Source organism: Daphnia pulex, chromosome 7, assembly GCF_021134715.1.
Source record: "Daphnia pulex isolate KAP4 chromosome 7, ASM2113471v1".
NCBI lineage: Eukaryota > Metazoa > Arthropoda > Branchiopoda > Diplostraca > Daphniidae > Daphnia > Daphnia pulex.
Genome location: NC_060023.1, coordinates 1228705 through 1251880, shown reverse-complemented (window position 1 = coordinate 1251880; position 23176 = coordinate 1228705). Strand labels below are relative to the sequence as shown.

At 41.7% G+C, this 23176-nt stretch overlaps 7 protein-coding genes across 9 annotated transcripts; all 7 read left to right on the top strand.

The window, feature by feature from the left end:
- Positions 1-378: 378 nt before the first annotated feature.
- Positions 379-3488, top strand: LOC124197099 (major facilitator superfamily domain-containing protein 6-like). The gene is made up of 6 exons (XM_046592372.1): positions 379-675; positions 810-964; positions 1186-2210; positions 2265-2632; positions 2712-2879; positions 2957-3488. Exons 1-6 carry the CDS (start codon positions 540-542, stop codon positions 3256-3258), a joined length of 2154 nt encoding a protein of 717 aa, XP_046448328.1. The 5' UTR covers positions 379-539; the 3' UTR covers positions 3259-3488.
- Positions 3489-3632: 144 nt separating this feature from the next.
- LOC124197100 lies at positions 3633-5806 on the top strand. The gene is made up of 2 exons (XM_046592373.1): positions 3633-4848; positions 4908-5806. Exons 1-2 carry the CDS (start codon positions 3998-4000, stop codon positions 5761-5763), a joined length of 1707 nt encoding a protein of 568 aa, XP_046448329.1. The 5' UTR covers positions 3633-3997; the 3' UTR covers positions 5764-5806.
- Positions 5807-6157: 351 nt separating this feature from the next.
- LOC124197097 lies at positions 6158-8011 on the top strand. Its single transcript, XM_046592369.1, has 2 exons — positions 6158-7065; positions 7126-8011. The coding sequence occupies exons 1-2, from the start codon at positions 6230-6232 to the stop codon at positions 7904-7906; spliced, it is 1617 nt and encodes a 538-aa protein (XP_046448325.1). The 5' UTR covers positions 6158-6229; the 3' UTR covers positions 7907-8011.
- A 2807-nt stretch (positions 8012-10818) lies between these two features.
- Positions 10819-15078, top strand: LOC124197095. 2 transcript variants are annotated; one of them, XM_046592368.1, is made up of 5 exons: positions 10819-11651; positions 11729-11824; positions 12133-12220; positions 12744-13252; positions 13333-15078. In XM_046592368.1, exons 3-5 carry the CDS (start codon positions 12190-12192, stop codon positions 14587-14589), a joined length of 1797 nt encoding a protein of 598 aa, XP_046448324.1. In that variant the 5' UTR covers positions 10819-11651; positions 11729-11824; positions 12133-12189; the 3' UTR covers positions 14590-15078. The 2 variants fall into 2 exon arrangements, with proteins under 2 accessions (XP_046448324.1, XP_046448323.1); XM_046592367.1 differs by lacking the exons at positions 10819-11651; positions 11729-11824 and having other exon boundaries at positions 12028-12220.
- A 625-nt stretch (positions 15079-15703) lies between these two features.
- Positions 15704-17950, top strand: LOC124197094. The gene is made up of 4 exons (XM_046592366.1): positions 15704-16071; positions 16157-16332; positions 16407-16564; positions 16639-17950. The coding sequence occupies exons 1-4, from the start codon at positions 15927-15929 to the stop codon at positions 17741-17743; spliced, it is 1584 nt and encodes a 527-aa protein (XP_046448322.1). The 5' UTR covers positions 15704-15926; the 3' UTR covers positions 17744-17950.
- Positions 17951-18894: 944 nt separating this feature from the next.
- Positions 18895-20818, top strand: LOC124197093 (RING finger protein nhl-1-like). 2 transcript variants are annotated; one of them, XM_046592364.1, is made up of 7 exons: positions 18895-19041; positions 19110-19220; positions 19284-19315; positions 19380-19552; positions 19621-19986; positions 20053-20327; positions 20395-20818. In XM_046592364.1, exons 2-7 carry the CDS (start codon positions 19112-19114, stop codon positions 20682-20684), a joined length of 1245 nt encoding a protein of 414 aa, XP_046448320.1. In that variant the 5' UTR covers positions 18895-19041; positions 19110-19111; the 3' UTR covers positions 20685-20818. The 2 variants fall into 2 exon arrangements, with proteins under 2 accessions (XP_046448320.1, XP_046448321.1); XM_046592365.1 differs by having other exon boundaries at positions 18916-19041; positions 20391-20432.
- Positions 20819-21294: 476 nt separating this feature from the next.
- Positions 21295-22765, top strand: LOC124197080 (general transcription factor IIE subunit 2-like). Its single transcript, XM_046592353.1, has 6 exons — positions 21295-21451; positions 21512-21588; positions 21650-21754; positions 21810-21972; positions 22039-22239; positions 22312-22765. The coding sequence occupies exons 2-6, from the start codon at positions 21527-21529 to the stop codon at positions 22621-22623; spliced, it is 843 nt and encodes a 280-aa protein (XP_046448309.1). The 5' UTR covers positions 21295-21451; positions 21512-21526; the 3' UTR covers positions 22624-22765.
- Positions 22766-23176: the final 411 nt, after the last annotated feature.

Below are 23176 nucleotides of genomic sequence, written 5' to 3'. Positions count from 1 at the left end.
TTTTGCCAGGTACGTCTACAAGGTTGAGTATACTAGCATTTCCATGAAGGTAAAATGACTATATTTTTTGGCTAGCATTTGCTATGTACTAATCAGCTGCCTTTTTTAGATTTGGTGGTAGTACCCGGTCCCCTCTGCTTTTCTTTCTCTTTTTAGCTTTATTGTTATATGATGATGTCCTCACTTCACCTTGGAGAAAACCAAGAGGGATTCCCCTTTTCCCTCGTTAGTTGTGTACAACTTTTTTTTTACTTCGTCATTCATGGCAAATTTCCAGTATTTATCTTTATTTTTCTGCACCACTCTTATGTCGGACGTGCCCCGAAGCGTTGTATTCTTTTTTCTTTTCAACAGGGACCCTACGTGCGTGCTTATACCCACCACATGCAGGTGAGTGTAAGGATGCGGCTCTAAGCTCGGTTGAACCTCAGTCGTACGTTGGTGTCGCTGCCAGACAGGTTGTTTGTAGTGCACCTTCCCACTCTTGTTTACAATGATTTTTTAAATCTTCTTGTTGGAAGTGAAATCAGGCAATCAACATGGAAGGGAATTGTGAAAAATCGGTTAACAATGACGGACCTGAAGTCAAGTTGAAGGGGAGGGCTTTGCTGATTTACGATTTGAAACAACGTCGATTGATTCCGACTAAAATCCTCTTCTTCGTCGTCCTATCCAGTAAGTCTCTGACTATTTGTTTTAATCGTTTTCGTGTTATTTCATCGTGACTTGGCGATGTATGAAATTGGGGTCAACAGCGAGTTGAAAGCGCAGAAAAATAGGTTAACTTACCATTTCTTTTTTCCCGAAAGGTATTGGAGTTTTGTTGCCGTACATGACCATCCACATGAAATCTCTTGGCATCAGCGTCGAAGAAACGGCCATCATTTACGGAGTGTTTCCCCTGTTTTCCATTCTCGCCCCCTACACGATGGGCATCATAGCCGATAAGTTGGGAAACTTTAAGGTATCTAAACAAATCCTAAGAATCCTTAAAAGTTATATAACCGTCAGGATCACCACCTTTCGATTTACCTTCAATTCCTTAAAAGGCGTTCACCAAACTTTCTAATTCATGTTTTATTACTTTCAAGTTATTTACGAGCGTTGGCTTCCTCTTCCATGTTACCGACAACGCCCCAAAGTTATTATGTAACTTATATTTATTTTCTCTCCTTTACCCGACAGGTGTTACTTTGCGTCACCATGTTGATGGCCATGGCCAACGCACTCTTGTTCCTTGTCATTCCAACTGGCAGGTTCATTGAAAAATACCCGGCCAATTTGTCGTTGGCCGTTGGATGCGGTGGTGAAGGTGGACGATTGATGCTGACAGATCTCGACTCGAAAACGTGCGGATTCCGGAATTCCGTAGAGGGGAATCTTTCCTTGACGGTAACGGAATGCGGTTACGTTTGCTACGATGATATTCATCAAAAGAGTCAATTGAAACAAGATGAAGATCAGTCCTCTTCGCTTCCGGCTGATTGGCCGTCGCCTGATCAACCCCACAAGAAATTCCGGCACGGAATATTTTTCCGGGATAACTGGGGACTTGAAATCACCTGTTCTCCAGGGCCCTCACCCTTGACTCCGACCAACTGCAGTCTCAACCGGAACGAATCTCCAGCTCGGATTAACTCTACAACCAAATTCCATCACGTAACAATCCGGTTAAATAAAGACACGGCAGATAGCGGCCAATTTCCCATAGAGCGGACGCTTTTCAACGGAGCTTTCCCGTTAAGCGATGGACTCCAGTGCAGCAACAGTTACGATCAACCAATCAAATTAATCCAACCGCTGGTGTTCACCTTGAACGGGACACTGAAATTAGGTGATGATGGAACGCTATCCGCTTGGACATCGCCGGAAGGAAGTTCTAATTCGGATCGGGTCGTTTATCGGACCTGCCGTTCCCAGTGCCTCGTGCAAACCAAGCGAAAGAATCTTTGTGGTGACGACGCCAATGTCATCGTCTACGATCCGCAATTGACCTTTTGGCTTTACTTGTTGCTCCGTCTATTTTTCGCCATCCTGTTGGGCGGGTCCATGGTCCTTTTTGAAGGGGCGTGTTTGGCTGTTGTCATCCAGTACAAAGGAGATTTAGGACTCCAGCGGATGTTTGGCATTTTAGGTACGATGATCTTTTGTCCAGTCTCAGGAGCTTTGATTGATTATTACAGTATCAATCAGGATATACCCGATTACAGGTAGTAAGAACTAAATTAGTACTGGATTAAATTAATATTCAAATTGTTATTTAGACCTGCCTTTTACCTGTACGCCGTGTTGGTCGGATCGGCCGCTTTCGGGGTGTTAACGGTCGATTTGGATTTCCGACCTCCGGCCAAAGAATTATTAAAAGATATCAAATCGATTTTAGCCAATGTTGAACTTTTGGTTTTCTTCGTCGTCATTTTCACTTCTGGTCTATTTTGGGGCTACATTGAGAGTTACCTGTTTTGGTTCCTAGAAGAAATGGGCGGCACAAAGTCCTTGATGGGATTAACGGTCACCGTTTCTTCCTTATTCGGTATTCCGGCTCTCATCTTATCGGACGTCATCTTTCGCCGGATCGGCCATCCCAACGTCCAAATAATCGGATTCGCCTTCTACGTCATCCGGTTAATAGGTAATGAAACAATAAGGAAACTCTAATTAACTAAACCGATCATCATTAACCAATTTTTAAAATTTCCGAAACTATGAAGGTTATTCGTACATTTACAATCCTTACATGTGCCTCATTTACGAGGCCCTGGAGGCCATTACGACGTCGCTGATGATGACGTCAGCCGTGGCCTATTCCGCCCAACTGAGCACTCCGTCCACCCTGGCAACTATTCAGGGAATGGTGGGAGGAACTTACTACGGAATCGGTTTGACTTTTTTAATGGATTTGTATTCTCATCAACCAAAAAATTTGAAACATTTTTATTTTATTTTGTCATAAAAGGTCGAGGACTTGGCAGTTTTGTGGGCGGATTTCTAATGAAATTCTACGGGACCCGATCAACATTTCGAATCCTGGGCGCGGCCGCTTTCTTTGTTGGCTTGAATTATTTTTTCTTCAACTTATTCTACATTCGTCGTAAACGTCTGAATAAGGAGAAGGTGGACAAGAAGACGCCGGACGAGCTGAAGCCCGACATCATTGGTAAACCAGACGCTGATTCTTCCCAGGGACTGAACAATCCAGTTTTCGTACCGGATGATGATGACGTGACAAAAGCTGCGAATAAAAAGGGCAAGTTCTAACAACTAAAAACTGACATTGTAACGTGCGCAAAAACTCTCCTTTATGTTTATTATCCTTTTTTAAAAAGAAATACTGTTCCGGCCAAATGACATATCCGCTATTCGTTATATTATGCAACCAAATTTGTTTTTTTTTGCCATTCAGTAAATTCAACAGAATTCATTTCCCCTTTTGAAAATTGTACAATGTACATTAAACGACAATATTTTTGGTTTTTGATTGAGAAAAATGTTTGACAAAATTTTTTAGTTTAGAATTCAGTTTTCAAATCTGGACGACGTTCGTGATAAAAGATCTTTTCAGACGTTCAGAAAATCGCTGATGACGTAAGTGGTCGTTTTTCAAATGAGGTACCCTGGCATGAATCCTTTATGATGACAACATTCTCGTCACGATTTACTGTCATTCTGCTCATCATCTTTTATTATTGCGTGACGATCGCAGCTTAGCAACATTTGGAAAGCCGCGAATGTGTGACAGCAAATAATTCATACGAAACATTTCCACCGGATGTAACAAATATCCGCAACTATTATTACTAATATCAAGGACATTTCCCAATTTCTCTTTTTCCCCGTAGGAATAATTCATTTGGGTATTTCCTTAAAAAATAGATTTTTATCAAGAAACGTTGGATCCATCAAAAAAGTTCATCGTCCCAACGTTGACGTCTATTTCTAACCTATTTATTATTTTTAGCACATCGACTGCAGTCGTACTCGCGTTAACAAGCCGATCATGTTGCTAAAGGAAAACGAATTAGTATTCCGGGATTACGAGTGGACCAGCTGCACGAACGGCGACAGCACCAAGGTCTTGCCCAACAGTAACGTCCAAGTAGTTTCGCCATTTTTCAGTTTGGACAACTCGGCAGCAGAGAATCGTGACGACTACAACAGCTTCCGGTTCGGCATTCGACTATTAGGTAACAGCATCATCTTTGATAAATTCCAAACGGTCGTCTATTTCTACGCCCACAAACTGGAGAACGTCGACATAAGAGCTGTCGAGTGTCTTGTGGCCAATGGAAGTAAAACGGAGCAGACGATCCGCTTGCAAACCAAATTCCCGAACACAAAAGTCATCCGAGTGTTTAGGAGCGAAGAATTTCAAACGTACGACCACCTTTCCGACAAGGGAATTTCCCTCAAATTCCGCGTTTACATGGCCAACAACAACAACAACATCCGGACGCATTTGCGGTTCGAGTTGAGGGACGCCCATTTCGGTCAAGAAATGTGGACAGCTGCTCAAAAAGGACAAATGACGGACTGCGAGTTTGTTGTCAGGAGCCAAATTTTCTTGGCCCATCGGGCGATTGTAGCGGCCCGTTGTCCCGTTTTGGCCAATTCACAGCGGGTCGACGATTGCAATCCGGAATCGTTCAAAGCTCTGCTTTATTTCATCTACACCGGCTGTTTATTACCCGGAATGACGACCGTCGATCGACGACAGTTTGACGATCTTGCCAATCATTTTCAATTGGCCATCCGATCAACGATTGCCGATCAAACGGATGGAATGACTCGACTATTTATGGCCATTCAACCGAAATTAAAGTCACGTGATCAATTAGCCGTGGAAATCAGGTAAAACTTTCATTCACCCAAAGTGAGAAAAAGTTGTAACGTTTTTCATTGTAACACAGGGAAGATCACGGAAGAGTTTCTCAGGCCGGAAGAGGTCTCTGCCTCCGATTTGATTACGTCAGGACATTCCGATCGGGCGAATCTGTGACGCCGGAAGTGTTCCGGTTCGATCGCAAAGGTTTTTTCGGCGTGACACTGACTGAGAATCCGCACAAAAACGGACACAATTACCAACTGACTTTTTCCAGTTACCACCTGGTCAGTGGCTTCAAATTAGTCAGCGTCACTTACGACATCAAAGATGGCCGCTCTTCTTCTTCGACACCTTGCAACATGACGAAAATGTTTGAGGTGGGCGGAGGAGATGACGAGACGTTGAAGGTTTTCCGCGAAGGAATTTCGTTGCCCAAACATTCCGACTCTAATCATTGCCCCGCCAACGTTCACGTGAATTTCACAGTTCACCTGGCGGAAGTGGACGATGGCTGGGGCTACCGTCTACACGATCCCCGTCTGCCGGCTCAATTCTGGTCATCTGCTAAACGAGAAATTTCAACTGATGTTCAATTACGTGTGGGCCGTCGCTCATTTGCAGCTCATCGGGCGATCCTATCGGCCAGGAGTTCGGTTTTCGCCGCCATCTTGAAACGCGATGAATGTAACGACAGCTGGAATAATGATATTGATGATGGACGGTTATCAATCATCGACATTGGTGAAGATCTGGACCCGGATGTCTTCCAAGACTTTCTCGTCTTCGTCTATACGGGCAGGTTGAGGACGACGGAAAACATGGCCGAGCTGTGGGCCGCCGCCAACAAGTATGACGTCAAGACACTGGAACGAATCGGCGAATCGGCCAAAGGCAGGACGGCGATGGAGGAATTGTGCGTCACGTTAATGTCAAGTCTGTGATATTTATTCGTGTTGTATGAAAATATAATTAAATTTGATTTAATCTCAAGTTCCGTCTGGTGTTAAAACCTTTTTTAGCGTGAAGAATAATAAAAACGGTAATTAGTTATCCTGTGACGTATTGTGTGTAAACATTTTCAAAATTCCCGGGCGGAGGAGGATCACGTGATGCCCAAAAAGAATTTCCGACATTCCGAGTCAAATGAAACTTTTTTTCTTATTTTTATTTTAACGAAAATGATTTAAAAAAAATACCAGGATCTAGAAACAAATTTTAAAAAACTCTTTTAAACATTAAAAAAGAAATAACAATTAAATTGCGAGAAATAAAATATAATGGCAACCACGCTTCACGTGTGTCGAGTTCAGAGGAAGGGGTTGAAAAATTTATCCTGAAACAAAACACTGTCGTCGATGAATCAGTTGTTGTGTGTTACTTGTGTTTGACTTTGATTAAATATAAACGATGCGTTTAGAAGATGACGAACTCGTGTTTTACGACTACCAGTGGGTCGTGAAAAACAACGTGATTTCAGAAGATAAGCAATACGTTTCGCCATTTTTCGGCCTAGACATTTCACCCCACGTGAACGAAGCTGCTTCGTTTCGATTCGGTCTGCGTTTGAGAACGAGTGTCGAGTCACGTGTCGTCAAAGTTGTCGTTTTATTATACGTCCATTATCTAGATACTTTGGGCATCGGTGTGACCGATGTCGAGTGTTTCATCAACGATAATGACTCGTTGAAATTGAGCCAATCATTTCGAGATGCCAAAACTTTGATTTTCGAAAGTAAAGAACTATTTCTGGCCACAGATAATGGCGTCCTGGTTCAAGAGTCGTTCATCATGGTGTACCGAATATACCCGAGCAATTCCATGTACGGCTACACGATGGATGGCCAGCCAATTTTAGATTACGGATTCGAGCAGTGTGATACCAATTTCGGCGAAGAAATGTGGTCAGCAGCTCAGAAACGAGAGTTGACGGATTGTGAATTTGTCGTCAATCAAACGGTTTTCCCTTTCCATCGTGCCGTTTTGGCAGCCCGATGCCCAGCTTTGGCAGATTGGCGTCATCTCCATCATCCCAGCATTCCGGTCGTTGACGCTCACGAGGCCGTTTTCGAAGCTTTCCTCTATTTCCTATACACTGGCCAGATCTCGTTGCCGGTGGACACGGATATGTACCGGGAATTTGTTGACCTTTTCATCAAATACGTCAGGAGAATTCCAGATGAGATTGGCAATGCCATTCCTTGGCTAAACGAGTCGTCATCCGACGTATCTACAGTCAACATCAGGTATTTTTGATCCAAGAATTTCACGATCGAATGGCTCATTTGAATGTTATTTTTCCACAGTCAAAACCAGGGGACGGTGTCGTTCATCCGCCGTGGCATCAGCTTAGAGTACAGCTACGAATGCAAGTTCAAATTGTTTGAGAAACCTGCCATCCAGATGGCCCGTTTCAACGGCAAAGGCAATTTCAACGTGGACTTGAAGAAACTGAAAGCCAACAGCGATGACGCCCAGTGTGAAATTTCCATCTGCAACACGAGTCCAGTCAACGGACTCAATCTGATTGACGTGTCCTACTATCGACAGGGAGTCAAGTGTCACCTGTCTGAATTCAAAGAGGAAAGATTCCGTGGCGTCGTGAGCGTTCCCAAGGTTCCCAGGGACGTCAAGAACGTCCTGGACTCTTCGGCCGGTGACGGCAACTTCCTCAAGATCTCCAACAGCGACCAGTACTCGCTGCTGACGGAATTGGAAATTTGCCTGGCCGAGGAGGAAGGCGAGTGTTGGGGCTACCGTTTGCGGGATCACCTGCTCACTGCCCACCTGTGGTCGGCTTACACGACCCAAGAATGGACCGACGTCCATCTCTGCATGTCCAGGAACGTTTTTCTGGCTCACCGGGCCGTCCTGTGCGCCCGCAGTCCCGTTTTTGCCTCCATCATCAAGGCCAGCAGCGAGAATAAGAAGGTCGACGTTGAAGATGTGGAGCCCGTCCTGTTTGAAGACTTTCTCTTCTTCCTCTACACGGGCAGCGTGCGGAATTCGGAGAATCTGGCCGATCTCTGGCCGCTGGCTAGCAAGTACAACGTCAAAACGCTGGAAAAGATTTCACAGTTTGCTTAATTCTAAACTCTCCTTTGGCCTCAAATCATTACCAGCAGAAAATGTGTACACATGTAATCTCTCAATTTCATATGCAACACGACTATAAAAATGGCCGGAAATTAACATAAGTTTATTTTTTGTCGTTCGGGAATGTCCTGGTGTATTATTCAAACGGAATGAAATCGATTGGATGACAAAACTTGTCGCCATCTTATTTTGGTAGAGAAACTTGAAACGATGACGTCATTTCGAGTCGATCAATCACGGCGATCGTGCGACGAGTATATCCTGGTTCTGAACATCTTTTTGACGCGACACATTCTCTTCTTTTACACGTGAAGGAAAAAAAAAATCTCCAAAATGTTGTTGTGGTTTCGTTGTACATTCGAGGTGTAATTTAACAAAACTATTTCTATTTTTTTTGCTGTAGGTTAAAATGGGCGCCGACGATCCGGCGGGGGACATCGATTATCTCCGTGTGTCCTCAAAGTGACAGTTGAACAACATGACAGTCGGAGGGTCAAGGAAACGGATGTTCAACACCGGCAGCAGCAGCCAGCCCCCCCTGATTTGTGTCTTTTTTAGAAAAAAAATACCCGAGTCAAGTACTTTTTGGTGGAAAAATAAAGAGAGAGGTGCTACAAGTTTGATGGCTGATGGATTGCGGTGAGGTGCGTATAAATTTGAATATTTTTAAATAAATTAATGAAACATTTTGGGCGACTCTTTAACAGCCCAACAACAAGTTAAACGTCGTCTTAAAAATGTTTGTGTCTGTATTTCTTGTAGACACCCGGATCGAAGAAGAAAAAAACATCCGGAATTCCAGTTGGAAGAAGAAAAAATAATAATAATCGTGACTCGGGGGAAAAACACATGAGAAGTGGCTACTGTACATGAGGGCCTGGGTCTTGCCTTGGGTTCAGCCAATGATTTATAACGCCGCGGCGGATGAGGGTATACGAGTGAAAACATTCATCACTTTGATGGACAACGTAGGGCCACCACTCGAGTTTTCCATCAGCCCATCGACCGATCTAGTCCATCCGCGTTTAAATTGATTGAATTAATTTCCAGAGAGAAATGCGATCGGATCGAGCAATTTGATCTTTCCAGCAGCTTATTCTTTCCGCCGAAATAACAGCAGGCCGTTACACCCGGATCTTGTTTTCTTTTCATCATCCGCTTCGTGTCGAGAGTAGAGAGATGAAGAAAAGAAGAATCAGAGAGAGAGAGAAAGAAAGAAACATTTTCTTCTGTGCTGCTGCTGTTCAGCCTAAGGAAATGTATGCGCATCCCAATTTTCATCTTTTTTTTTCATTTGAGCCGGATGCGTCCATCTTCTTTCTCCTGTACAAATTTTGTGTGTTCCATTTATTTTATTATTTCGTTCGGGATTTTCTATTTAGATTTATTGTTTTATTTTTTTTTCATTCGGTTTCGACAGGTTGGATAGAAATCGGGACCCGGAGAGACACACAGCTGATAGTTTGGTCAGAAGGACGTGATATCCCTCTCACCGCCGCCAAAGCCGTCGATTATTTATGCATCACGAATGAGACAAGTCACGTCGTTCGTCAGGACTCGGGAGAAATCTGCCATCCTCGAAAATGGCAAGCGAAAATTCATTTGAATCAATTTCTCATTTCAAATCTTTTTTGGAGGGAAATTCAAAAATAGAAGAAAACCAGTTTTTCTCTCATTTCGAATCGGAATGAGTTTTCAAACAAGTTGACTGACAGCTGTGTATACGGCTCGTCTAGACATTGTTGGCTTGATGGACAATGCGGGAAACAGTAATGATTCAATTAACCGAATGATTAATCAGAAAAATGGAGGGGGAATAACTTTTTTTCCTTTTTGGCAAAATGGCAGACAAAAGTAGCTAGGGGCTTTGCACACAACTATTTTCTTCTATTCTTTCTAGAATTGAAGAAAGGCTAATTTGCATTTACTTATAATAATCAGAGCTGTGTGCGTGTAAGCCCACCAACCGAGTTCAGCGTGTCGGGAAGAAAATCGTGCGCGACCTTGCGGGATTTTTCGGGAAAAAATTGTGTTGAAGCTATTTGATAATCGAGAGGTTCAAAAAAATCACCCACAGAGTTTTGTATGTGTACCCGCAGACCTTGTACCAGATTAGAAAAAAAAAAAAAAATTTTTCCACACGAAAAACAAACAAAACGAAAAAAAAAAAAGTTCTGTCATGCTCGTCCCGCTTTTTTTTTCCCGCTTTCCTCCGTGTCGTTTATAAACCCGGATGCGCGACAATCTCCCACAAAAGAAGAAGAAGAAGACACCTGATGTCCCTTTTTTATTTATTTTTGTGTGTTACACAGCGAAAAAAGAAGAAGGAAAAGAAAAAATAGAATTTGACCATTTGGCACATTAATAATTGGTTGCCATTTATCTTATCTCTTTTTCTTCACCTCATTTTTGTGTTGTTTTCTTTCTCTTTGGCCAAAGTGTTGCGGCGCGCGCGCATCCGGTTGGCTTATTTTCTCGGAGATCCTTTATTTTTTGTTGTTGTTAAATTTTTATTTAAACGTGTCCATGATTTATTGTCCGAGAGCAATCAACAAAGAAAAAAAGCCGCCGCCGCCGCCGTCGTCATTTGAATAAATAATTTTAGATCGAAACAAACGGTCATCCGATCGATGTTTTATTATGGTTCGATACATCTTCGATTGGTGATTTCCTTTTTGATATTTTTCCCGAGTCGTCCCCGATTCTTTTATTTATGGCGACGTGAAATAATTTGCCGTCACCGTTTTTAGGTTTTCCCCGGAAATTTCAAATTTCCCTCCAAATTTTTTTTTGTCAATTTTTGAATGACGTGACGAAAAAAAAAAATTCAAAACAAAAAACTTGATTGAAATATTTTTTTTTTCTTCTTCACGCTTCGTAAATTAACAAACAAAAAGCAAAAAAACATACCGTGAAAAAAAAATGTTTTTGTTTCTGTCTGGGGGTTTGCCCCAACCTACAATTAGGAGCGGAAAGATTATTGACCATTTTATGTTGTACATTTCTCGAAACTGTACACACACAGTAAGTAACGAACAAAACGTCTTTTTTTTTTTTTAAAACAAAAAAAAAACCAAGTCCGGAAATTTTGTTCTACCCGGATCTCGTTTGTTTAACTATTTTTTAACTACTGGTTTACATAATTGTTTAGAAGAAAAAAAAATATTCACGCACCACCCCATCTCCCTTGGTGAGTGTATAGTTGCATGAGAAAAACCCTCAGAAAACAAACGAGATAGAGAATTGACGATGCACTGGCCAAAGTGTAGTAGTAGTACAGCACAAACCCAAACAACACGTAACCCTCCTCCACCAAACTTGATATTATGTGGCCGAAATAACGATAATAATATCCGGGTCTGCTTTTTTTCTTCTACACGGTAACAGATTATTATTATAATTATTCGACTCCTATATCTATCCGTACACACAATTTTTTATTTTATAGGATCCACAACGTATAGGCTAACCGGCAAATAGTAATGCCGACCATTTTTTTTTCTTTTTGTTTCTTATTTATTTTATTTTGTTTAAGGACTCTGCTGGATATGAAAAGATGGATCGTAAGACCGCCGGGTTATTACACACAAATCACGCGTGTGCCGTTGTGTGAATGTGATGACGCACGCGAGGGGGGGAGGCTATATACTGTACGCTAGCCGCTTTTTTCTAGTCTTGATTGGAGAAACATCCGTCATCGGAGCACGGCACCACAGCTGGGGCCCTAGCTCCAAAGGTAATATCGACAGTTATTAAAAAAAAACTAATTAGTTTATTTTATCTTTTTTTTTGTTTTTTTTTCTACAACCGCAGACGATGCAATTATTTTGATTAGAACAAAACCCGGATCAGCAGTTAACCCAAACTAAAAAGTTATTTTCAAATTTCCCGCGCGTGAATTCCGGCTCAGTAAGTTCCTGTCATATCAGCAGACTATTAAGTTTTATAAACACCTTGACACGACCGGCATCAAACACACACACAACTTTCTTGTCTGCCCGTTTCTCTCTCTCTGTGTGTGGGTTAATGTAGAGAGAGAGACCGCAAGCCGGGCCGGGGTTCTAGTCCGTACATATAAAAGCGGGACGCCAGTGGCCACTAGACTTCAGTAGTGTCTTATATCTCTCTCACTCCGCACTCTCTCTCTCTCTGACTTTCATTCTCTCCGTTTATTTAAACCCCACATTCAAAGTTTGGTTTGTTTATTTCTAAAAAAGTGTGACCAGTGATTTTGTCCCGCTCCTTCCAGCAACTTTGGATTACATCTCGAAAAAATGAATCGTCTGCTGATTGCCTTAATTAATGGTAAGCCGATTTTAATTTATGTTCAAAAAATGATTTCATTTGTTTCGATACAGTCCAAGGCTGACAGACGGCCGAGATTTTTGAATTTCCAAAGCCCCGCCAGGTGTTGGCTGATACACATTGATCCTTTTTGCCCTTCCTCCCAATGGTATAAACTTATAACGAAAGAAGAAGAAGAAGCGGGTCAGTGTGCCACTGAATGAACAATCGGCCGCCAACTAATTCCGTAGACTATAGGCGATAATAATATAATATTATCCCGAGGTATTTTATTTTTTTACCTTCAACCGGATCCTAGGACACCCAAAAGCAGAAATATGTAGATTAGTTTAAGCGCCTACCAACAATCAGATCCGGTAGTTTTCTTTTGTTGTGATGATGGGCAGAAAGGGAGTTTCCCTCGGCGTGACTGTCAATCAAAAATGTCCGACACTTTTTCCTTTTTTTTTCCCTTGGCGCAAATTGGTTGTTGTTGTTGTTGTTGTTGTATTGACGTCATTTTCTTTTGGTTTCTCGTGTGTAGTTTTCTTGACGTCGTCCTTGCTGAGGGTCTCGTGCACCTTGGCACCGTTCCATCGACATGCCAGCGTCCACCATCCGGGTTTAGACGGCACCAATAACCCCACGACGACGACGGAGACGAGCAGTTCGGCTGCTACTGTCACATCCGCCCATCGGGTCGGCGGCCCATCCATCACGACGACCGCAGCGACAGCGACAACAACGCGAGATGCTGTCGCACGATTCACGACGGTCAGCCCGCCAGATTACTGCCGGGGACAGAGCGACAATTACGCGGCCGTCGAGCCGGGCTCCAAGTGCCGCCGTTACTTTCGATGCGGACCCAATGGCGGAAAGTCCATTTACCTGTGTCCGGGTAAACTGGTTTTCAATGGCCAGCGGTGCGTCCATCCCGGCGAGTATCAGTGTCATCCCAACAACAACAACTCGACAACCATCATTGAATCGGCTGTGCCATCTTCTTTGCCCGCACCGTCACCACTGGCCAGTCCAGTCGAAACTAAAAATGAGGTATAAAATTTCAAATTTTTGAAATTGTTTGAGCGCCAAAATTTAAAAATTTGAATTTTCGCGCCATTGATTTTCGATAGGCGGCGAATAATGGACCGAAAAATTGCGATGGAAGGGCGGACGGTTATTATCAGGATGGTGAATCCGGATGCCGGAGTTACTTTTACTGCGCCGGCGGAATGAAGGCCGTTTACGTCTGCCCAGGCAAGTCGCTGTTTGACGGGCAGCGATGCGTCGAACCGGACGTCTACACTTGCCCGTACAGTTCTCCCGACTGCCAACTGGGAGGAGGAGCTACCGTCAGCAATGGCTACCAGGCCGACTTGAATTCCGGCTGCCGGAATTATTACTTTTGCAGCGGGGACGGCCACAAACTCATCACGTTGACTTGCTCAGACGGACGGTTGTTTGACGGCAAGAAATGCGTCGATCCGGATCAGTACCGATGCCCATCGTCCGACTTGATGACGACGACCGAACGGCCCAAAGTCACCGCTGGATCCGTCTATTTGGATTCGTATTACTCTTACCCTTCAGCTGGATCCGCCCGGAAGCCTTCCGGCTCAGCTTCCCATCCGCAAACTTATTTCGTCAGCAGCCGGAACAGCGTAACAACAACAACAACCGGCCGTCCGGCGAATTCTTCCGCCAAAGATTACTGCGAAAAGAATTACGGATTCTTCGTTGTCCAGGGAACCGGATGCCGGAATTATTACATCTGCATAGGCGGATCGAGGTCTGATCTTCAGTGTTCGGGCGACACGGTATTCAACGGCCAGGTCTGCGTCGATCCAGCCCAGTACACTTGTCCGGAATCCAGCCACAAATCGGATTGCCAAGGCAAATCGGACGGAGTCTACCCGGATAGGCAATCGGGATGCCGGAATTACTACCTCTGTTTGGGCCAAGTCCAAACCGATTTGAGTTGCCCGGCTGGCCAGCTGTTTGACGGTCGCAGATGCGCCGATAGCCGCCGAGTGACTTGCAGCGATCCGGTTGCAACCGAAGGTCGAACCCATTCGGTCCAGAGTCCATGCGCTGGAAGAACAAACGGCCTGTACCTCGACCACAATTACCCTGGATGCCGGGGCTATCTTTACTGCCGATCGGGCCGTCCCTACGGTCCAGCTGGACGCTGCACACGCAGCGAACGATTCAGCGGCCAGCACAGCCGCTGTCTGCCCAAACACGAAGTCGAGTGCCGATTACCAACGGACGACAACGAAGATGACGAGGAGGACTACATGATGGCGGAAGCATCCGCAATGTTGGTCACGGTCATAGCTGACGATTTCGTCACGACCACCACCACCACAGCAGCACCGACCAGCAACTAAAGAAAAATCTAATTTTTGACATATTATACTATACATACATGTACACATCAAAGAATTGTTTTTGTTTTGCTTCCTGTTGTTTTGTTTTTCATCCGCTTTATTTATTCACTCCGTTGACAGCTCGCCAAACGACCACATTTCCCTCATGTAGAATCATCCGCGTGATTATTCGCCCAGATATTTAACGTGTCCGTTCACGTGGATCATCCATTCAAGATTAAGGATTATTCTTTATTTGATTGTACCTTTGATTGCTGTGTTTGTCAAATTGTGCTGATTGTTTTGAACCAGTTTTGTCGTGACACATTTTCCTCGTCAAGAGGGAGGAGCCATTCATAACGTGCCAGATGAGAACCTTTTTTAACGTTTGTTTTTGCATTTATTTGACGTCATTGCAATTTTAAAAATGTTGTTGTTTTATTTTGGTTTTCATCATATTCCTCCTGGCCCTGAAGTTTGTATGAGAATATATTTACTGTGTAGACGTTATTAGAAATGTTTTGAAATTTTTTTTGTAAAATTTAGTTCCGGTTTAATCCCGGTAGCATTGACTGAAAGACACTGTGTAAGTGTTAAACTGCAGAGTTACGTGTCGTTAAATGTCAGTTTTATAGTTTCGCGGGGAACAAAGTTTTATAATATTTGCTAATGAATAAAAGTGTTGGAACGTGGTCCTAGCAGCAGGTGTCCAGTCTGTTGGGTGTCGTTTAAACGACCGTTAAAATGGCGGTAAACATCGTGACGTCATCTTTCTTTGTGTGTGTAAAGCCAGTTCTTCAATGGATAGAAATTGGCTACAAAACCAGGTTGGAGGCTACTACACATATTCTTTATGCGTATAATTTAATGAGTATAACATTTTCCGATTATATAAGAATTTCATGAAAAATAAAATAGTTCCGGTCACACTCTGTCCTGCTGTTCCTACATTGAATTTTGATACATCGGAATTGTGAAAATTTTTTTTTTACAATTTGTTGCAAATATCTAATAAGAAATAAAATGCAAAGAACATTTCTTAATTCAATTTCATCAGTTTTATCGATTTGAATTTCTTTTTCCAGTATTTTGGTTACTGTTTATCACAACCTTCAATTTTCTCCTCCTCCGGCTACCGGCCTCCCTCTCCCTGGCTCAGTCGAGGTCGAGGATAGGATAGGGTAGTAGCAGCAGGTGTAGTCTAGTCACTCAGACTAATTTTGAATTCTTCCTGCTGTAGTCAGCTCAAACTGCTTGCACTTAGTGGAAAACAACTCAGATTATTATTATTGCTCTGTTGTTGATGAGAAATCACATTTTTGATATAAATTTGTATAAATTCAATCTAAAACTGAAGAATGCCTCAAGGAAAGAGGGTAGCTTCTCTGTTCCACTTGTGCATCAACTATATCTCTGTTAACATGGATAAATGGAGCCTGGTCAACACTCCTAATGATACAAACATCAATTCTGATCTGTCTGGTGGGCTCTTCAATCAACTGTGTAAGCAAAGAATCGATGAAATTATACTAAATGTGTCTGTGCTATATGGAAATTAACTACATCTTTTCTTTTGGCTGGTGTATAGCTGCGGGGATTTTGCATGCACTCATGTGTACTGTAATCAACAGAAAGGAAAGGAGTGTGCATCATCATTTTGAAATGTTAGTAACTCAACAATTAAAAGAGTTGCATCCTAGTTGTTGGGGCTTGAACAAAACTGAAATGGCTCATCTTATACATCTTGCTTCGATCAGATGCTCTGTATGAAATATTTAATTTTGTTTTCTCAAATTAAAATTGAGATGTTCTTAATTTTGTGTTTTACCATTATTTAGGAACTACAATGCATTTGCTTTCATTCAAATTCTGACAACTTTGAAGACTATCTTCATTTACTTCCCAAATTTGAGAAACTAACTACTTTGAACTTTTGCCAATCTCAAGTTGGAGACCCATTCTTAAAAGCTGTAGGAACTTGCTGTCCCAATTTGAGGTAAATTAATTGTTTTACTTGTTCGATAAACTTAGAAGGTTCATCATTAAAATGTATCTGAAAATGATCTTTAGGGCATTGGATGTTTCGGGGTGCATTTCAGTAACCGATGTCGGAATTGAAAGCTTGTGTGTCAGCTATGACGACGAGGGAAGAGAAAGAGCTCGCCCACCTTGTGAGTTCCTTCAAAAATTATTCTTTCACAAAAGCGGTGTTACCAAGCAAGGAATTCAAATGGCTCTGAAGAAGTTACCGGCTCTCAAGATTTGCAGTGGCGCCACAGCCCAACTTATATCTGAAATTCGTCAAACGGATGCGCCGGACAAAACGTACGCCCTGATCGCATTATCTGTCACCCCCGACTCTACGCTCTACAAAAGTGGAAACCTCGCAGAAGCCTTGTCCATCTGTCCATTCATTACCAAGGTGGAAATCTTCGTGAAGGTGGCAATTGATCCAAACTTGCGACAACTGTACGATTCAACTGCTGGATTTACTGACGTGGAATTGCTGAGCTTAACCGCTCTCAAAAATCTGTCCATCCTCATCATCGCCGCTCAAACCCACCGTCTCGGAACGGCACCAATCTCATTTGGCGGTGGCGTGGAACCCGTTCTGAAAGTAATTGGCAAGTCGATCCACACTCTCGTTCTTTGTGGAATCAGTGGCGTAAATGTTGAACTCATTGCCAAGCACTGCGACAGTTTACGCTCCTTGAACCTTCGATGGGAGCGCAAACGAAGGGCCCATTCCAACGCGCCAGAAGAAACACACGGAGCACGCAAACGACTGCAAATGCAAAATCGAATCATATTTCGGGAATTGGAAAAATTGCATTTGTCAGGACCCGTTCCTTCTGAATATCTGCGTTTTCTACTGTCTTCACCTTCACTCGAGGTTGTTCACATTTCTGATTGTTCCACGGTTACAGATGATCTCCTGGAAAACGTTACCGAATGTCATGATTTTGTGCATTTAAAGTATTTGGTACTAACGAAGTGCATTAAGGTGTCTGGACTTGGAGTTGAATATTTTATGCAAGACAGCAATCCCATTCTTCACCTGAACTTGAAGGGTTGCTCAGTGTCTTCGAATGATATCGATATTTTGAAACAGAAAGCCATTGATAAAAATTGGCAGCTCAGAGTCGTTTCTGATTCTGACGTAATTCACGAGTGATTTGTTGATGTAATTTCTCAGTTACATCTTACTCCCTGTTATTTGATTTCCATATGTTCTCTATGCTCGTTGTTTCCCCTCGAAATTTAAAAAGAAAAGGAGTACTTCACTCTTAACCCTTTATTTCTAATTACAGAAAACGAATTTTTAAATTGTTGTATGTAATTAATTTTTTCGACTTGCAATATATTGGAACGGCGTGTATTATTCTACGTTTTGATTGCTTTTAAAACAGTAGGTGATATCTTAATGTTTAGATCGGGGGGTTTTGGTGGCCTTGGCATTATTTTGGCGGCCGATTGTTGCTTTGCGCGAAGTTGCTGTCGTCCCAAGAGCGAGGGTCATTCTTAATCTCTTCTGGAATATCGGAAGATGAGCAAAAGGGGAGTGTGACCCGCACCATGCTTTGATTGGCCATCATCCGGAAAGGATTGTACTTTCCGGCAATAGGGAGCTCATTTTCAGGATCCGGGGTGGATGGATTATTTGCTGATGGAATACTGCGAATCGGTTGGCTCTGACGATAATTTGACGGCACGAGTTGAATCGGTTCAGTTTGGTTGTGTTCGTAATGCTGCTGATGTACCTCATTGATCCACCAAATGTGATCCTTGGAAGAGTTCTGACGTGCTGGCGTATCGGTACGACGTCGATTGGTGCGGTTCTGCTTTTGCAATGGTGGCTGGCCTGGCTGCATTCCCATCTCTTCGTCAATTATTGTGGGAATTGTTTTGGATGACAAGTACGAAATAACTGATTTTAAAATAAAAGCCATTTTTCAGATTTATTTGTAAGGTTTCTTTGAATAGGGACACTCAGAGGAAAAACTGTTACATATGCAACTATTGGTAAGTACTCTTTATGTAGACTAGGCTTCGGACTGGGCAGTTGGCAACGGCCGTTTTGGGAATTATTTTTAATTTTATTTCATTCAAATTATCGTATCATGATTTAATTCTATTTAATCGTAAGCTAAAATTTAGGTCGAATATTGTTCAACTGTTTTCATCCAAATATTCGTTATAAATATCGGGATTATTCATAATATTATCGTAAGAGATCGAGCGTTGTGCCACGACAGAAAGATAGGCCACACTTTTTTTGAAATCGGTAAATTTTATTAAATCGATTAAATTGATTTTAAAAACTCCGATTTTGGCAATGTCTTTGATTTGTATCGTCTGCTTGTTGTTGCCTTGGGTAGAAAATTGTAGTTCGTTGGTTGATTAATTTCGACATCGCCTTTCGCTTCGTCAACACGATTTATCTATCAAAAGATAGTAACAACTGGGATTGGGGTACAATTTGCATCAATATTTTAAATAATTGTTGTGTTTTTAATGGTGTCTGTACTTCTAAATTTCAGTCATGGCGTCAAGTGATGAAAACGTGTCGGATTCAGATGAAGACATGATCTCGTGTCACATTTGTTTGCTGAGATTCAATACAGAGAATAGGAAGCCAAAATTTCTTGACTGTAGGTGTCTGGTTGGAAAAATTTTCTCGTTTTACATGCTGATTTATGAATTTTAATTTACAGGTCATCATTACTTCTGTCTCAGTTGCATCAAGGTACAATGACTTCATTTTGAAAATGTAATTTTACAATGATGATAATGTTTCTTTTAATGTAAAGAGCTTCTCAAAACCAAAATGTGCAACTTGCCCTACTTGCCGAACATCTACAGACTTGACAGCACGCAAGATTGAACGATTAACTACGAATAACATCGCATTACGTTTAGTCGCGATATCAGAAGATCGAGCCCGTGAACGCCAAGAACATGAAACGGTCGAAAAAGAAATAATGTAAAACTTTATTTGTGTTTGTATGAATAGTTAAACAAAGTTAAATGCAATTTCTCTTTCATTTTTAGGGATCAGCAACTGTGGTGCTCTGAATGCAACATGTCTGCAACCAACGAATGCCACAAAAAGGAACATGCAATTCTGAGTTACTTTGATATCTACAATTCCCATTCTTCGCTTCTGAAATCTGTCATCAGTGAAACAAATGCAGTCTGTGATCGAGCCCTTGAGCATCACCAGAAGATCTATTCCACTCACCTAGAGATGTTTGCTAAAGTCAGATGGCTTGAATCTCAAATTATTGTGAGGGTTGAATCTAGCAAAGCTTCAATTTCTCATTTGGAATCTCTTAAAGCAAAAGATAATTTTAAGGAAGTCCCTGAAGAAGAAGACATGGTCAACACTGTTAATCAAATGAATCAGCTTATAGTTCAGTGAGTATCTGCCTGTAATCTAGATATTCAATCATATTGCTAATTAAGTTATTTTTGCTATTGCAGAATCACTGAAAGATCTGATTTGGCCAAAGCCGCTGAATTAGAAGCATGTGAACTTCTCAAAACGTACGGCTCTAACAGCTCCACTTTCCTTATTTCATTGCTGGAAACTGAACAATGTCTCCCCGAAGGATTGGGTTTGGGATCAAATACCAACAACAATGGTGTGGACAAATGTGAGGAGTTGGACTATCCCAAGACGAAATTCGGCCTGAGCAAGGATGAGAATAATATGGTAGAGGATGAAGTTGTGAAATCACAAGACTACATAAAACAAGGTACATGTATTTAATTTTACAGTGACGTGTTCTTTAAATTAAATATTCAATTGCTTCGTCGAGGTAGCATCTTGTTCGAGAATGGAGCCCGGACCTAACATTGAACTTCCGTCTAAAAACCATGTTGGAATGACATCCTTGAATCCGACAACCATGATGCCGCCTTATCTGATGCCACCTCCGCACATGTTGCCACCGCCAACAATAATGCGTCCTCTATGCACGATCCCTCCTCCGCATATGATGAAACATCCACCCCCACTATATGTTGGCCGCTATGGACTACCCCCTACGTTCCAAGGTAACGGATTTGTTGGTATGCCCATGTTGCATTCCAGGAATAATTACCATCAATAAAAGATCTGTCTGCTAACTCTGTCAAAACTAAACAAGTTGGTTTGTTGTAAGAAGTCTTTGATGTTAAGAATTAAAATTTTCGTGTAGTGGCAGTTTTTCGAAAATACATGTATTAGTTGTCTTTTCTCCTTTAAGCGCCTTTAAATTGAAAGTTGAATTTGCCTTAAATTAGATTGCAAAGTATGGATGTAGTACTTATCGTTAATCAAATAGCCCCTCCGGCCTCTCTCCCTATAGATTTTTTATTTTACCCTTAATCCCTTACTAAGGATTACTCTATAAAGATTTTAGCCAACTGTCCTCGTTTAGTCGTTTTCCTTTAAGCTACCTATGCATTCGGTCAAACACCAGGGCTGTGCAAGCTGCGTGCAAGTGTGCAACAAGAAGAGATAATCCGATTTCTGTAACACCGATTTCAGAGACTGTCCTTGCAACGTTTTGCCTTATTTTAATTTCTCGGTTGTTCGTAATTATTCACTTATTTTACTTAACAAAAAACAACGCATAGTAAAAAGAATTATGACCATTTGAAAAGTATTTCAGAGTATTTGTATAATTGGATTAATTTGGCAACGCCCGTAATTACAAGTTAGCAAGTAGCAACGTTCCTTTAAACGCCATATTTGATTGTCTTTGTCTTGTGTTCAGTCGATTACCAACTGAGTTCGTACTGATTTCACGTTTTATTTATTCTCTAAAACGATTACAAACATTTGTACCAGTGATTTTTTTTGTCGATTTGAGTCATCTTTTGTATCGGTGACTCGGTGAGTTATTATCTCAGTGATACGAATTTTTTCCCAGTACTTATTTGATATGTTCATTAGCACCACACGTCGAAAATGGATCCCGCATTGCTGCGTGAACGCGAGGCGTTCAAGAAGAGAGCTATTGCCACGCCGGTGTAGGTTTATTAATATCTAATAAATCAAATACCGTATTTGTAACTATCTATTGGTTTTTAGAGTTGAGAATAGGAAAAAGAAAGAAGTTGTTGTGGATGAAGTCAAGAAGAAACCGAGACCACCTCCAAAAGCATCTGCTGCCACCTCTAAAATCGATGCTTCAAAGTATGAAATGTCTTGTCATGTCAAAGTATTATTGATGCTTACTTTGTTAAATTAGCTATAAACACATGACAGGAAGCTCACAGTATAAGTTTAGTGTTTTGGCCAAAATCGTCAAACATTTGAAGACTTTGCATCAAGATGGGGCTGATTATTCCTTATCTTTAGAAGACATTCTTGATCAAACAAACCAGCTAGATATGGGGATGAAAATACGACATGTATTTCAAATTATTCGTGATAGAAAAGTTTTCATATTTCTTCATCATAATTTTTTATTACAACAGTGGCTTAAGACTGAAGCTTTGGGAAGCAATCCCAAAATAGAAACAACCCAGGATGGAAGGTATCAGTTTAAACCTCCTTACAAAGTGAGGGATCGCAAAGGTCTTCTGAAGTTGCTGAGGCAAACTGATCTGAAAGGCTATGGTGGTATTTTGCTAGAGGACATTCAGGAATCGCTGCCTAACCACGAAAAGGTTTTGAAAGTAAATTACATTTGAATATTAAAATTTTGTTTTATATTGATAGCTTATTTTTATTGTACCTCTCGTACACAGTTACTGGATAAAGAAATCGTTTACATCACCCGCCCCGTGGATAAGAAGAAAATTTTGTTCTATAACGACAAAACTGCATTGATGCCCATCGACGATGAATTTCAAAAACTTTGGCGTTCAGTCCCAGTGGACGGAATAGACGACATCAAAATTGAGGAGTATTTGACGCATCAAGGAATTCGTTCGATGCAGGACACTAGCCAGAAAGTTCTCCCGTCCAAACTGAAACGGAAGGCAGCTCCCAAGAAACGGACTTTCAAGAAACCCAGGGATAACGAGCATCTCAAAGAAATTTTGGAAGAATATGAGTGAAGTGTTGAGTTTCTAATGTAAACCTCCGTGTTCTGTAAGTTGACTAACTCTTTCTATTTCATATTTAAACAAGCAATCCCTGAACGGAAATTTGTGTGTTGGTGTGGCTTTTGTGAAATTAAAATCGTCTTGTGCAAGGAAAGTTCTTTAACTATTTAATCCTCTAATAGGGCCGGCGATTTTAAATCAACAAACAACTTTGCTTGAAGTACTTGATTCTCATCGTTAAAACGAACACATATTCTGTATGCAGGTTTCCTTGTTCAAGCAGGTACCTATCGATACCCAAGTATCTAGACGACTCCCTTTCACCCGAACCGATCGTGTGCCTTCAAAAAGTGACAATAATGTTGTTGTCTTGAAAATGAGTATTTTAACCATAGTAACAATTTAGTAGATTATTTCTTTACAAACTTGTTTACATCAGATCTTTTTTCAAGAATGTGTGCTACATCCACGCTACACAAATCAACATTTTAAAATGATTTTGGCGTTTGGGTAAACCCATGGGTTTCCAGACCCAGTTTCTAAGGTAAATAACAACAAGGGAGTT